Consider the following 16274-nt stretch of genomic DNA (forward strand, 5'->3'; position numbering starts at 1 on the left):
CTTGACGCAGTGGTGCCTCTGTTGAATGGTGACACCACGGAGCGGGTTTTTGAGCAAATGTTGGCGATGGTCACGGTTTTGCAGGGTCATGAACTTCACAGACAAAAGTGCAGAGGTTGAAATATGGCTCAGCTGCGTTTTGGTTGGCCATTAGACGACTGCTTTTTCTGTTGGTCATTGACGGCTAAACCTGTGTTGAGTTATCAGGCGCTTTGTTTGCTTTAGCTTTTTATTTTAAAGCTTAGAGAAGTAATTTTTGCCTTAGGTTTGCTGTGACTTTTTTAAAAAGAACACAGCCTGAGCATTGACAAAATCATCTTTGCTTTGCTGCGTGCCTGTTTATGCTTCTGAACACAAATTGTCTTCTAATATTTTTGACGTTTTGGTCACTAGAGAGGCAGAAAAGCAATTTCTAAGATGCCTATGGGCTGGGAGACATGCATTACAGCAGAGGGGAAAGAATCTGTTAGTTGCTGAAATATAAAACAAATTGGATGAACAGCTGCTGACACTTGTCAGTCAAATAGTTGATAGCATTTTCAGTCTCCATGCCACATGCTTTAAGTAAGTCTGTCAAAAAAAGGATATTTTCGCTGGACTTCCCTGTAAATATGAGAGAAGTTTTGGCCTGATCTATCATTTAAAATTTTGCTGGCAGAAGAATGAAATTTTCCTCTTTCCCCCAAACTGATTGACATAACTGTACTGGCAGATTCTTCATCTAGGTGCAGTTGTACTGGCAGAAAGTCCTTTGACTGTTGGAGCTCGTTCCGTCGCAGTAATGGGTTGAAGCAAAACCAGCAGCAGACCTTTGCGTTCCTTGGCTGGCTTTGCCAGGTGCTCCTGTCTGTCAGCAAGTCCTTTTAGACGCTGCCCGAGGTGTAGCTTTGCTCTGCGGGAGCCTGAGTCCCGTCCAAAGCGTAGTCCATCACCAGGAGCGTTTTACATTTTTCAGACAAATCCAAACTGGTTTGGATTCAATGTTTCTGCAGGATTAACCCAAGGTGGCACTTTCCGCTCCTGGTACCATGGTGCAGCACCCATATAGGGCAGGGTTGGGCCGCCAGCACCCACGTAACCATTTGCAGGGTTAAAGCAGTGGGGCTCAGGGTACAGCACACTCCTCTGCTCAGCCACAGGCTGCAGGCTCTGGAGTGGGAGGTTAAATCCTGCTTTGCAGCATTGCTCATACACGAGCTCTTCTCCCCGCTCACACTGAAGTATGTGACTTGAAGCTCATCACTGGGGCTCGTACTCCTTAAAAGAAGTAAGCTGGCTAAGGCTTCCTTGCTTTGAATGTGTGGTCAAGCCTGGCATATCCTCAGCGTTGTTACAGAGTCTCTGAGGTGCTTTACTGGGGTTTGAGAACATGCAAAAAGCTGTCACAGGCTATAGGGTCACTGCTAATGACAGAGAAACTCAGACGAGGGTGTCCATCACCGCCGTTTCAGGGAGGCACCTATGTGTGTTAGTGATGCACAGCCAAGGATCATCTCCTGAAGGCTGCGCCCACACTCTTTCATTCAAAAAACTGAGCAGGGCTCACTATTTTGAAAGGTGGCAGGTGGAAGTGGGCTGTGTTTTTACCCAATAAATATTTCATGTTAAAAAAAAAAAAGGGAGCCATTTCCAGAGCAGAATCAAGCTGTTTCTCCAGCTCTGCTGTGCCTGACTGGGAGCAGAGCTACAAATTTGGGTCTCCCCCAGCACTCTTTGCTATCAGCCTGGTGACCACCCCGGGTAAGGCTTTCCCAGTGCCTCCTCTTGGAGCTGTTGCCCTTCGCATAAACATTTGGGACAGCTGAGGGAGAGGATGAAGAGGGCACGAACACACATATGCATCAGTATGTGTACGGGTCTCAAGTGGATCTCAACCACCTAGAAAGAAGGGACCAGGTGGTGCTTTGCAATTTGTTCATTGCTTTATGTCTTGTCAGGCAAATCTTGTGAGGGTTTCAGGGTGTGATTGAAGGCTCCAAGCATAACAATGTCGAGATACAGATGGTTTTTGTAAGCATCCCAGTGACAAACCTGCAGAGGCACCTGAACTGGCTTTGGTAGACTCCATGTGATTTAAATGCTTATCTGCTACCTCAGTTCCTCTGAGTAGTTAGAACTGAGGAGTTGCACAGCTGGAGGGTAGGTAAGAGCGTCCTGTGTCCGTGACCACAAGGCCACGGTTCCTACCTAAGTCCTCAGGGGTGGCAAATGTTTCCCTCTACCAGCATCATGGAGCAAGACAAAAACCAGGATGTGATCTGCTGGGCTACAGTTGGGGTTCAAACTTCCCTATCCTAGTGCATGAACTGGCTTATCAGCACGGAAATGGTGCTACATGTGTGTGCCTGCCACCCACTCCTAAAGTAAAGACCCTGCGTATGTCCCTGTTCCCAGGGGGTGGTGTATGTGTGTCACCACGGGTAGGAGGGTGTTGAATGTGTAGGGTATGGCCATCAAGCTGGGGCTTCAGAGCACCTCCAGAGCCAGGTGCTAAACTCTGCCACAGACGGAAGGGACCCCAAAATCCATCACTGCAGATGAATGTGCTCCTGGCTCCATAGCCCAGCCCCATTTGGGACCCACCACCCCCTTCACAGGCTCTTCCCGGAGATCTCCTCCTCCTCCCATATGTCCAGGGAGTGTCTCGTGGCTCTTGGGCACTGGAAGATGGTTTAGTTTAATAGTTTATCACATCAGGAAGGTTCATCTAGGCAGGACATTTTTCCAACATTTGCCCATCTTTTATTTACGAATGGTGAACATTTGTTCTCTTTCCCCAGGGTGGCAACAGGTTGCTGTGCTTGGGGGTGAAGGCCATCAGCTTTTCTGCTTCACTCTCAAATGGCTGAAACCCGGGCTAGCAGCGGTCATTTTTGGTTTGGACTGGCTGCTGGGAGGGAGCGACTGCAAAACCTCTCAGGAAAACTCCCCATCTAACATGCTTTCCAGCAAACCAGCCTGCTTTTTTAATTTCAGGTAGGGGTTTGCTCTGTGCCACGTGTTTGTAAGTGCCCTGCAGGCTGCAGCAACCGGCTGCTTTGGGAGATATTAAAATACAAACTGAGTCCTCATGGTAGAATGTAAGTGATGGGCAAGGCTGACGACCGTGTAACAACAGGGGCTGTACCAGGGCAGACCATCAATTAGATGTCCAGAGACAAATTGTAAGATGTAGAGTGGAAACAACTGTGAAAGTGATAGCAGAAATGCCCTTGTACCCGGGGAATGGACAGTCTGGTCCCACCCTGACCTTGGGGAACAAATCAGGAAACCATCTTCTTGATTAATAAACTGTAAAAACAGCCATGAGAAAAGAAAATGCCTTTATTCTGTTTTTTTTTTTTTTTTTTTTTTTTTTTTTTTTTTCTAAGGCAGACATAAAAAGACTCCATAATTTATTCTTAGGACATCTGAATAGTTATTTATTGAGAAGCCACAGTTCTCACACTTTTACAACTGTCGGCTTGTATAAGGCAAAAAAAGCAAGATGGATCACTATTTTACACAGAAAGTAAAAGCTCTGGAAAGGGGTACTGATGGACATGCAGTTACTGGTCAAAATGCAATGTACATGACATATATAAAAACCATTGTGAAACAGAGGAATTGTAAATTATGGTTACAATCTACTGAAATAAATATTCAATATATTATTAGTTATAAACACATTTGTATAGTCTAAGATTGTAAATAAAGTTGTCTTTGTACATACACGGTTATTTGAAATTTAAACAAAAATGTAACACATAGAGGAGCAAACGTCAACATAAAACAACCGCTTTGGACTTGTAATGTGGCATGATATATCCATAATGATAGGATTAATCTGGTGTGGCAATTAGAATGACTAATCCTTTGGGATGTAGCCTCTATGGAGTTAACTGCATATTGAAGGGAAGAACCTGGTACATTAACAAGGATGCAGAATGATTCAAACGGCTGTCTGGGTTTGTTTGTTTTCTGGTTTTTAAATGAACAGAGAGAACAAAAAAAAAATCATTTGTAATTGCCTCGTTTTTCTTTTAAAAACAAAGCTGGTTTTTATTAATTTTAAGCAGTTGGCATCCACAGAAGAGAAACAAAGAAATGAAAGGACTCGATTCACTCATCTTCACAACAATTTACCATCAATGTATATACAGTACATTAATGAAGCATTGTTTAAACTTTAATTATAACAGGGACACACCTAGCATGTTTTCTATGTAGTTTTTCCATTAACAGTATTAAACAATGGTGCTCCATATTGCTTATGAACATATAGATATGAAATTAGGAAACCGATGAATCAAAGAGAGGTGCTAATCTTATTACCACACAGCTAACATGGCATTTGTATTGGTAAACTTCTCATGGGCATTTAGAGCTGACATAAAAATTCCTAATGTGGCTAACTGAGTTACAGACGAGGTACATGCACGGATACCAGGTGACCCCCAGCTGGTCCTCCGGGCCAGCCTCCCTAGTCATCCTCTTCATCCTCCTCATCGCTGTCCTTCATGGTGATCCCCTGGAGCCCTCCGCCCTCGCTGACCGACGCCGTGGCCTCCTCTACTGTCAGCCGGTTCCGGATGGTCTCGTAGGTTTTGCTGTTTAAGGTGGAGTCCAGCACGCCTTGCAATCGGAAATCCCGGTACGTTTTCTAAAGCAGGGGGAGGCACGGAGGAAGGAGGAGACAGCACAGAGGTCAGGGCCGACACCGGCTCCCCGCTTCGCCACGGGATTCAGCCCGTGCCCCCGCGCCCGGGGTTTGGGGCCACCAATGGAAGAGCCGGGGGTGCCAGGGAAATCCCAGCCCCGGGGATGTTTTGCATGGCCCCGAGTAGCGCAGAGGCCGAAGGGGGGGTGTCTCAGCCGCTCTGCCGTGGCAGAGGTCCCTTTAGGGTGCCTTGGGCAACAGATTCGGGCTCAGCGACTCCATCCCTGCCTTCGCAGGGCGGCTGCGTGCGGGATGCTCGGGGGAGCTTCGCGTACGGTAGGCTGGGGTCTAACAAGACATGGAAGCAACGTGCTCCAACTAACGTCCCTTGTCTCTGGATACATTCATCCTGCCTGTAATGTCAGTTATTTTTCTTCACACAGCAGAACGCTCATCGCCCGTAACCGCAGACGTGATTACGCGTTCCCGGAATGCTCCGTATTAAACAATCCTACCTACAGTATTGGGATTAAATAAACTAAGTCCAGGATACCGGAAAAAACTGTTGATGTATAAACATAAGCACACAGCATGTGTTTCTTAAATGTCTCTTTCTTCACCTAATTCTGAACCCGGAGTTGTATTTTCATGGTTAGCTATATTTCCCTTGTTATTACAATTAATATCTCTCACTTTAATTTATGTTTAAAAACTTCTCAACTCCGTGAGATAAAACTCTGGCCTCGTAGTTCACTTAAATTCAGCTCTGTGCTCTGTGTGGAAACTATTTACTGTTCTGCTATTTCAGAAAGTCCTTGGATTTGTTGTAGCTGCTTCTGAATGTAATATTGGTATAAATAAAGCACAAGGAAGAAAGCTTTCCTCAGCTAGCTGACAAGTAGAAATAATTTGTCTGTGCCTGTTGTTTTCAGTTATGAAAAGCACATTTAATACATTTCAGTTTTAATTTATTCATGCCTTCAATGTGTTCACTGCACACAAGACCATAAACATTATAAAATACTAGACCAAAAAGCATTAGATAGAACCTAAAATGATCAAAAATATATTTACCCCCTTCTGTGATCTTATTATTTCATGTAAACCACTGTGATTTCACACTGAAATAATTATCATTAGTCCAAGGCACGCACATGCACACACACATATACACATACACGTGCACTCAAGGAAAAAAAAATGTTACTTTCAGGGTATGTTATCTCACCTTTGTGATCTCTTAGAGTTGATTATATACACCCATTGTAAAAGAAACAACTTCAATTAACTATGAGAACAATCCTCATTTGCATTCCAACGATGCAAGCCATAGCTGGGTTAAAATGTTTCTAGTAAAACAGTGTTAAAAACTTTTGGTTTGATTTAACCCATTTTAACACTGGAGTTCATTGGTGTGATCAACAGGTTTGTCCACAAAAAGGCTAGTTTTGGTGCTCTTACTGTGCAGGTAGGGTCAAACAGCAGCAGAGTTTCCCTTTTTTCATGCAAGCAGTTTCTTTGTTCTCATTTGCACACCTGTATTTTGCATCTATATGCATTGCAAGTTGCTGTTTATCCTTTGCTACATACGCTACACACCAATATCTTAATTTTTAAGAATTTCAATGAATGGCTTAATTTTTTTGCTGGCGACAGTTTGCCTAAGAGAACACGCCGCACACATGCAGGCATAGACACACATGCTCCTTCCAACAACGAGATGGGATTGAAAGCGCGTCGGATGATTACCTTTACTATCCTAATGAGAGTTTTCAGTTGGTAAATGTGAAGCTGTAGGTCCATGCGGTCTGTCAGCCAGGTGCAGACAACATTCATCGAGCTGGTGTACCATTGCTGCAAGAGAGACAGGACTTCTCCAGCAACCACGTTAGGGCTGCGTGCTGCGCCCAGAGTAACACAGGCTGCCCCCAGCACCCAGTCAGCACCAACCTTTCCCACCAGCCAGCCTGTTCGTGGGGCGTAACAGACCTAGAGGGGGACGCAGGCACCTTCTTTGACACTGAATTTCCATGCATGAGCTGCTAAATTTTAATAATAACAACAAACTTGTTAGGAGGGATAAGGACCAGCAGCCACACCGTTTCTGTCATCTGGTTTTGCCACTGACGGGACTTGCCAGCAGTGGTGTGCGTTTGGCCCAATCCATTCTTTAACCCGTTCCCCCACCCTGTGAGAGCACAGTCCTGCCTTTAAGTGTGTCAGACCCACACTCAAGCTACTTACCATCTTGAAATTCAAACAAAACCAGCCATGGGGTGAGTCTGGTTCCACAGGGGAGGCTGGTGCGGGGAAAGGTTTGGCTGCAGGTGAGGATGCTGCTGTAAGCACCTACAGCCCAGGCTGCATGGGAAAGGCTTTGGTTTCACCCTCACCATGATGAAAGATGGAAAAGCAGCAAACAAATGAGCTTGTTTCAAGCTGCTGAACTCACAGGGCCCTTCCAGGGGCTGAAATTTTGCTGCTTGTCTGTGAAAATGACTTGCAGCTGTGTGGCAGCAGCCTGCCGGCCCTGCGGTGCAGGACGTCTCCGGTGGGCTGTGGATCAGCGCCCCGCTCACGCAGGGCTGGCACTGCACGTCTGACGCCACCCAGGCGAGCAGCGAGCCCTCGAGAGAAGGAAAAGCAGGGGCTGTGGCAGGGAGGAATGACAACCTCCCCCCCCCGGCGCTCAGTACAACGGTTGATTACAAAGTGGTCTGCGTATGCACAGTCACACCCTTCTCTTGCTATCGCTTACACACACACAGAGCAAAAATCTGTACTTCAGACCAGCTGCAATTAAATCTAGAACCAGTTAAAAGACGAAACACTGGACCAGTTTATAAAAATCCTAGATCGAGCACCATCCAGGTTAGTCTGAAATGCAGCTCCTTCCCAACTAGCCTAAAACCTCGCGTCAGTCTAAGGTGGGTGTCACCTTCGGGTGGGGGTCTCTGACACAGAAACACGTCCTCTTCCCTGGCTGCCGCAGCTGCCAGCGCAGCGGGGGAATGGAGACAACTGAATATTCTGTAATGGCCAAACTGAGGCCAGTGACTTGCTAAGCCTCCACCCTGCAACACTGGCCAAGAGGCCAGCGCCTGCTGTGAGCCGCGTGTGGATGGTGCTGCTGGACGTGCGGCTCCACCACCATAAGCTGACCCTGGGCAGGGATTAGCTGGCAGCATCGGGCCCCCCGACACTGGTGTCCTGGAGCACCCACAAGCTGGCACAGGGCTCACTGAAACAAACAAATGAGTCCAAGCTAAACCAGCCCAGCACCACAGCACTGTGGGCTCAACACACGGTATCAAGCCGTAAGATAATGCACTTGGGAGCTGCTACCCTCCACCAGGAGCAGAGTTTAGTCATGCTGCATGGGGAAGGGTTTTCCCCCTCACTTCAGTGAAGACCTTCCTGTACTATTTCTACACCATCTTTTAATAAAATGGAGGCAATAAAGGGGTGGAAGAGTCACCCAAGAAATAGGATGTGGTGATCTCTTGCTCCATGCTTACACCTTGTGCAACTTGTGGCAGTTTCCTGCTGGCCCTTCAACTCCAGGACAGAGACCTGACAAGAGCCAAGAGCTCAAATCTAACAGAGACAGGCAAGCAGGAGCTCTCTTCATAGCAGAAGTCAAGCTCAGACACCGTTTGCTGTCACTTGGGGTCCTGACGTCAGATTGGGGTTGAATTGTGAGTGAAGCAGCCTGGTTAGCTGGTATAGGCCCGACCAGCATGGCAGATGTGAAGGTCTGGTGGGTCTTTATACCTTCCAATCTCAGACTAGTCTGAGAGGTTAGAGCATCCCTGGATATCCCCAGAGAGCACCTGTGGGTGCTGGGACAATGACCCAGGACAGGCAGCGGCCAGGCTGGAGGGGCAGCACAAAGCAGCTGCAGTCGGTCACTGTGGAATCTGCCTGGGTTCATTTGTAATGCTGGTGGCCTACATGGGGCAAACAGAGAGAAATCATTGCTGGTTACAGTGTTCCTTTTCTGCAACCAGCATGCTTAAATGAGTCATGCTTTTGGGTGACATTAGCTGTGACCCAGGGCTGCGCTGCGACACAGATGCCCAGGTCACCCAACGCTTCCTTCCACCACCTCTTTAAATCAAAACCCACAGAGGAACAAAGCGACCGTATGTTACATACGCACAGCCTCTCCCTTCCACTGCTGCCTCTCGTCTTCCACAAAAGGATCTGCTGGGAGTTTATGTCACCTCTAAAGGAGACGAGAAGTCCCTGGCAGGGACAGGTCCTGCCCTTTCCGTCTGTCCTGTGGCCGCACACCTACACGGCTGTATGGATCTGAAACAGAAATTACAACCTCTGCCCGGAGGTTTTAGAAAGGTGATTTTGCTGCTGTGAGACCTTCAGATTAAGCAAAATGAAACATTTTTTTGGTGTGTTTTCTGGTAGGCACTCCAACACGCTGGATTCTGGGGAGATGCAGACTCCTCTAAGCAGGATCCGAATCGTACCCCTCTCCTCTTGAGCACAGGCTGACAAGGGCTCAGCCAGGCGTATGGCTCAGCCACATGAAAGGAGCTCTCTTTCTCAAAGCTAAGTTACTCCAAAGACTTTCTGCTTTATGAGAAAAAGACAAAGTCTAATTCATTGATCTTGATACACAAAACCGTCACGTCACTTCATAGAGCACACACCAACTGCTGAATTTAAGCCCTGCATATTCATAAAAATAAGTTAGCCCATAAATTAAATGTTCCCTTTAGCTATCACTAGTGTTGATGTGCTATAAGACGCACAAGCCCTCTGATTCATGACTAACCTACCAAAGAAGATAACATTTGCATATGATTATATTATTAAAAAAACAACAACAAAGCCAAATGCTCTGAAACGGAAACGTGATCATTTCAGACAAAAGAGCACAGTGTGGTCCTGCCAGGACACCAGCCTCCTCCATCTCCCTGGGTGGGTCTGCCATGCCCCGAAGGGCAGCGGGGTGTGTGCTGGGTTCCTCGGGGCTCCCGCTCCAGCCTTGTGGCTTCTCCCCATACACAAGGTGCAGAGGGCACAGCCCCAGCACTGAACTCTGGGGCCTTGTCATGGGGCTGCAACACATTTCAGGCACATTTCTGGAGCCCCGGTGCCAGCTATGCTGTGGCGCGGGCACACCGAAGTAACTAGTATAAATGCATTTTCTAAAAACTTCTCACACCTGGTTGTAAAGAACGAGTAGTCCTCATTGATGCTCCCATGGCCATGGACCTCAACGCCACATATAAATTGCTGCTGCACACACACACTACCGATGCTAGCTGGCATCCCTGCCCATCCCTCAGGGGACAACTTACACGCAGTTTGGGGGCACAGGGTGTGGGATGGCTGTGGGGGCTGCATCCTGGTGGATGCCGCACATCCACAGGGATGTCAGCGGGGAAGGGACCAGGGCCCCCACGGAGGCATGCCACGGCCCCCGCTGCCTGCTGCACGGTGTGGCCTGGCTAACAACAGAGGGGAGGCAAAGAGATGCTCTTTGGGTGCTGTCAGAGCCCAGTAACAGCAAGTAGCTACTGTATTTGCACAGCCAGGAATTTAATCCCTCTTTCAGGTTAGTTTTCTCGTTCCCCTTCTGTCTTTCACAGCGACCCTCATTGCTGGGTGCTTGACTGAGTAGGTAAGGTGGGCCATGGGCTGGCGGGATGCTCCTGGACAGGCATTAGAGGAGCTGGAACAGGACAAGGGGTGGGCCTCCACGGCTGCCCATGCAACCCCCCCAACCAGCACAAGCAATAAGCTGCCTCATCCCCCACCTCCCCCTGCCTTTTTTTTTTTTTTTTTTTTGAATGCACAAGCATGATCAATAAGTTGCTGAAATAGCAAGTTTGTCTCTGAATACATAAATTGCAAAAATTGATATGAATAAATCTGCAAGTAACACAAAAAAAAAAAAAAAAAAGCCCTGTGCTGGGTTCCTGCGCTTTCCGGGAGGTGGTGTCATTACACATACCCAGGAACATCTGCAAACCCCCGTCTTCTTTGGTGTGAGTTGAATGGAAGCATGACCTCCTGTTCCTTGCCATGAACCTTGAGTTCACACTCATATTTTACATGTTACAGGAAGCCACAGCTCACCCCAGGGGTGCTGCAAACAGAATCTTGTAAGCCAGATGCAACACTGCTTCTTAAGGCACCTGAAGGAGCTGTATTCTTCATTCAAAAGCTTACATACTAGTAGCTTAAGGTCACTTCAGCTTTTGTAAAGAGCGGGACAAAACCAGGAATGCTTATAGGGCTGGGTTGTCAGCAGGGTAGCAGAGGGATTACAAGGAACCTGTGACTCTGCCTCTTTCTGCCTTTACTGGTAGTTTTTTTGTGTGTGAACAAGTGCCATACAACAGATTGAGGCTGGTATAAAGGCCTGGGACTGTGCAAGAGCACCCCGCTGAGCCTCAGCTGTGCTTGCAATTAGCAATAGGCATGAAATGATTATTGTTGTGGTGGCTGATGGCAATCTGAAGTGACAAGTTTTATGGGGGAAGTTGTAGTAGGGATGTTCAGCAAGTTTCTGCAAACCATTAATCGAAGGCTGTAGCACAGTTTAGTCAAAGCTATTTTATGTCATTCCAAAGGTCTCACAAGGATGCTGAAAGAATATTTTTCTGCTCTCAGTGCCTTGGAATGGAGTTTTTCTAGGTCAGGGATTCTTTACTGCCCTATTTAGTGTCAAAAATACCCATTTGCCTCAAATTAGCAGAAAGCTTGTAGTTAAGGGCTAGAGATTAGGCATACAAAATTACTCAGCAGGTGACTGCTGGGTGGATTTGGGGGTTGAGAAGTCTTTAAAACTGACTACAAGACATTATATACTTCCGACAAAAGAACATAGTAATCCTACCTGCTTGCTTTAACCACTGTTGTTTGTCTATTATTATGTGCTTTAATGCTCATAAGAGCAAAACTACTGGTGATACTACTCAATTACCATAGTAACTCTCCCCTATGACCTCTCATTTCAGTACTCGCTTTCCAACCAGAACCAATCCAAGCAGGGCAAATCTATTTAAAACTGTGACACACACTGCACAAGGAGGCTCCAAACGCCGGCTGGCTCCCTCTCTTTGTCCAGGACACGGACCTGTTTTGAAATACTGAAAGGCAGCTTTGAAATGAAGCCTTGAATTCAAGGTGTTTCAAAGGTGAGGGACTGGATGTCAGGCAGCTGCCTCCACAGCATCCCCGAGCCAGCACGGGGTGAGGGGACCACAGAGGTGGGAAGGGAGAGAGGAACGGGCTGACTGAAAACTGAACCTGCTCTCAGACAACAGCCCTCTCTCAAAGAGACTCGAGCAGCCAGGAAAAAAAAAAAAAAAGAATAAAAAAATTACCGACTCTTTGTATCTGGTGTTTGCATCCCCGTCCAATGGGCCAGAAGCTCAGCTGGTGGAAAGCACAGCGGGGCTGTGCTGATTTACAACTGCTGACAGTACGTGACAGCCGACAGAGCCGTGTCCAGCCCCGTCCGGGGCGGCTCTGAGATCAAATTCGGTATTCGGCGTTGTCACACGCGTTCACGGCAGCCACCTCCCCCTGGCAGGTGTCGTCTCCGCGGGGAAGGTGGGGATGCAGACACGCAGCTCAGGGCCGTGCTTTGCGGGGACCAGCTCCAGGCACACAGCTGCCAGCGTGGCGTGAAGACTCGCTCGGTCAATGGGAGCGGGAGCTCTTCTGGTGAAGCCCTCCTGCCCGAGGGAGCGTGCTCCTGCCCTTGCTGCCGCCGTGCCCTGTGCGCGCACGCAGCCCGGTTTGTACCACGAAGCCCGGGCTGCTCGACGGACCATTCTTGTCTCTCCAATCTTCTGTGGCCACCAAAGTGTTCCTCTCCACCTGCCCTCAGTGTTTCTGTCGCTGTTGATCCCAGGCAGTCATTGCAACGACAAAAACTTGGTAAAGACAGTAAGCGTGGAGCATCGAGCCTCACGGCCAATGCAGCTGCCTACTCTTCCCTTTCATAAAGAAGGAGAGGTGTTCCCAGCCAGCCTGAACGTCCATGGCAGCGTACGTGAGGCCAGTTTGAGAGCCCCCTCCAAAAGCCAGCTCAGCCGGGACGCTGGCTGCGGGTGAGAGCGTGATGGGACCACGTGTGCCTCTTGCCCTGCTCCCAGACAGCACTGGCGAGGTCTCGGCTGGGCTGCCAGCGCTGAGCCCCAGCTATTTCTCAGGCTGTGTTTTGGAAACCTGGGTTTTGTCTCGTTGAAGAAAAAGCCATGCTGTCCCCCAGGCTGACCCACAGCCGGGAGAGCGGGGGAAGAGCAGGGACAGGGCCTGGGTGACACAAGTGTCTCTGAAACTCTGAGTTAAGATGGTGGAGGGCCCAGAGGAGGTCGTGGCGCAGCCAAGGCGGGTGAAGAGCCACAGTCCCTCACGCACACACATAGCTCTGGTCCCCAGCGCCGATGAGGAGACGGGGACAGGTCTCCTGCCATACGATGAAGAAGGAAAAGGCACATTTCTCCCCTGCAAACATACGTTTTCTGGACGGCAAGTAGAGACCTGCCCACGCAGCAATCCCCATCCCACGTGTTCATCAACTTTTCTTCCCACTATGCAACAAAACCCATCCTCCGTGCTGGGTATCACTCCACAGTGCCCTGCTTGCAGGCTCCCCGTCCCCTGCCATTTACCAGGGGCCCAGGAGAGGCATCCAAAGGCAGATCAGCATTTGGAGCTACAAAACCTCTGGGGCAAGGGGCCAAACCTGCAGCGGGGTCAGGGGCTCATCCCCACAGGCAAAGAGCATCTGGCTCGGCCGTGTCCTGGCCGTGGCCACGGGTGGCATCAGTAATAACCCAGTGACTCTTTTGATTTACACCTGTCAAGGATTTGGCCCGTTCCCCCAGGCTGGCAGGGGCCAAGGCTCAGGGGACTGACTATTGCATCTCTGTGAGTGTCTGGGTTTACCAGAAGCAGAGAAATTGGTGTGACATTGCCCACGTTACAGAAACGAAGTTTAGCTGCTGCGGATCTAAGAGCACACAGCTAACCAGAAAATAAGCAATGAGTTAATATCACAGGCATTGATCAGCTAGTCTTACAATTAATGCTTCCAATAAAAAAAAAAAAGCTCCCCCCTTTTTATTCAACAGAATAAGAAATTAAACACTTGTGGGCTCATTCTAAAGAATGAATGAAATTGAATAAGCTACCTAGCACTTGAGATTCCCAGCGAGTGCTTGAATAGAGCAAACCTCCTGAGTTGAATGGATTGCCTTTTGGGACCAATTTGTCTCTTTTCACTCTTTATTCCTCCTTTTTTGCTGACAGATGTACAAAGGCGGAACTGCGCTGTGCAGCTTAGCTACATGCACCCACAGCAGCTGTCACTTTTGTCGAGCAAGTTAATCAAGCAAATGCCACCATATCCCACTTTCTATAAGGAACAACATGTTATAGACAGTAGTCTTGGGAGACGGGGAGGGAGGGAGAGAGACTTTATTTTAACTTTGAGTAGCTGGTAGGTTTTTTTTCCCCTCTGTGTGTAAAAAAAAAAAAGTAGAAAAAAAGAAGCAGCCAAACCCGGTAGCACAAGCTGACACTTTTGTTTTCCCATAGAACAAATATTTAATATGATTTTAACTCTAATTTGTACTAGAGGGAGACCTGTCCGGTTTTAATTAAATTTAAGGGACTTAGGGAAACACGGTTAAAAAAGAAATGGAAGCTTTTTGTTTGCGTTAACGCTTGTTGATAATAATATATTGATTGTCAATTGCTAAGCCCAAAAGATTAGTGTAGTAAATACTATTATCTGAATGCCACAAGTGAAGTGCTAGCTTCCCGTCCCTGCTTTTCCCTTTGTGAGGCAGTTTGAATCACTGGTTGTTATTTATACATTTTCTTTGATAAAACCAACTTGTGTGGCTGATTTTTTTTTTTTTTTTAAACCCTGCCTCATTAAGTGCATAATAGCATTTACGTGTGGGGCTTTCTGCTTTTTAGCCTTTCAAGCTTAAGCTTATATTCCTCTCTCACAATCATGTTTCAAAACTTGGGATGTTCACAAACAATTGGATACACACCAATATTGTATATATCAGATGCTCTCTTGCTATTGCCAAAGACTAGAAAATAACAGAACATTATCCTCAAAGAGTAAATAAATAGTTATCATCCTGCTACGCTGCCGCATGCCAGAAAACAACACTGTCCGATCATTAGGTAGCTTTTCTATTGCACATAACTAAGTGTGTACACTCTCGTTAGGTCCGCAAAAGTCGACATCAAAAGTAGGTCTTTTGGTGTAGCTCCTCGGAGCACACAACAGCAAAGCAGCCAGAGGGCTACGGGCAGCCCTCGGTTTGCTATTAGCAAGGTAATTTCTCACACACACACACACACCCCCTCCCAGTTCACAGACTTTGAAAGTATCTTCCAGAAAATAAATTTAAGTTTTGGTAGCAGATTGCAGTGTGCTAATTTAACTTCTTTGCAGAGTCTTCGGGTTGGTATGTTCAGAACAGAGAGCACAAATCAGAAGTGTTTGGGATACACGAACTCTTTGCCAAACTCTGGACTCTACACTTGCACCTCACCCCTACAAGCAAATAAATCCTCCATCAGCTGTGCTTGGCAGGGCTCTGCCTACGCCTGGGCAAGCAGTCCTCACAAGAGGCACCCTGACCCTCATTTTCCGAATTAAACCTCTCTATTAAACTCTACATTAAATGCTAGAGATCTAGTAAAGTGCTAACAATTTAATAAAAATCCTCTGAAACCCCAGGGTCTTATTTTTCAAAATAAAATTGACGACTTCATTCTATCGAAGCCTCGTGAATCTGTCTGGAGTCTCCCAGGTCACACTCGCACTGAGCGATTACTGAAATAAACGGCTGCACGCTTTTTTTCTGGGGATTTTTGGTATCGCTGTAATGCTATCGCTCCAAGTACACACAGTGTATTCTTCAATATTCACCCCAGGGCTGTGTTTTCTGGATGCCTTTTACTCTATTTTATATTCCTTGACTATGAAATTTCATTCACATTGACAATGTAGCTCTACGAGGAAGTTACAAAGTCAAAGGGGCTCGCTATTAAAATAATTTGTATTATTATTGAATAAAGTCACGGTCCCAGAGTTGCCTAATAGGGTTAAGCTGCTAGCCAGAGCGACTCATCATCTGTCTAGGATGCAAATGGCATCACCGAATTATATCAATCAAAATGGTTTGGGGTTTTTTTGTTTGTTTGTTTTGGGGTTTTTTGGTATTTTTGTTTGGTTGGTTTTTTTTTTGTTGGGGGGACATTGGCTACATGAGGCTCACTTTACCGTTTCAATATGGCATGAGGTTTGTTGATTGATCAAGAAGCATATTTTGACAAACTTTCTTTAACTTGAATATTTTTTGGAGTTGACTTGCAGATTCAAGTCAGTATCTCTTCCTATTAATTTTTTTAGTAATTTTAACTTTGGAGGATATCTACTTCTATTTGAAAATTGGAAGAAAATCGTGTTGGTTGTAGCTGAAGCTATTAACCTCCAGTTAGAAAGATGTTCAAGTGTTTGGACCCTAATCATGGCTCTAAGAGGAGCCAGGTTGTCTACTGGGGCTGAATGAGCAGGCATGCAGGCATTAAAGGGTGTATTTGAGACAAGATAGTTGTAGTC

At 47.0% G+C, this 16274-nt stretch overlaps 1 protein-coding gene across 17 annotated transcripts in view; it reads right to left on the bottom strand.

The window, feature by feature from the left end:
* Nucleotides 1-3306: 3306 nt before the first annotated feature.
* CADPS (calcium dependent secretion activator) overlaps nt 3307-16274 on the bottom strand; it is a 177996-nt gene continuing 165028 nt past the window's right edge. For 16 of the 17 annotated variants that reach the window (XM_026857209.1, XM_026857204.1, XM_026857202.1 and 13 more), the window contains 2 exons: nt 6389-6493; nt 3307-4642 (listed from right to left, as the gene is read on the bottom strand). In XM_026857209.1, coding sequence (XP_026713010.1) covers nt 4463-4642; nt 6389-6493 — 285 coding nt within the window. In that variant the 3' untranslated portion in view covers nt 3307-4462. The remainder of the gene's footprint in view (nt 4643-6388; nt 6494-16274) is intronic. The other variant, XM_026857205.1, reaches the window with a different exon arrangement.

Source organism: Athene cunicularia (genome assembly GCF_003259725.1).
Source record: "Athene cunicularia isolate RWA chromosome 12 unlocalized genomic scaffold, athCun1 chr12_part1, whole genome shotgun sequence".
Classification (NCBI taxonomy): Eukaryota; Metazoa; Chordata; class Aves; order Strigiformes; family Strigidae; genus Athene; species Athene cunicularia.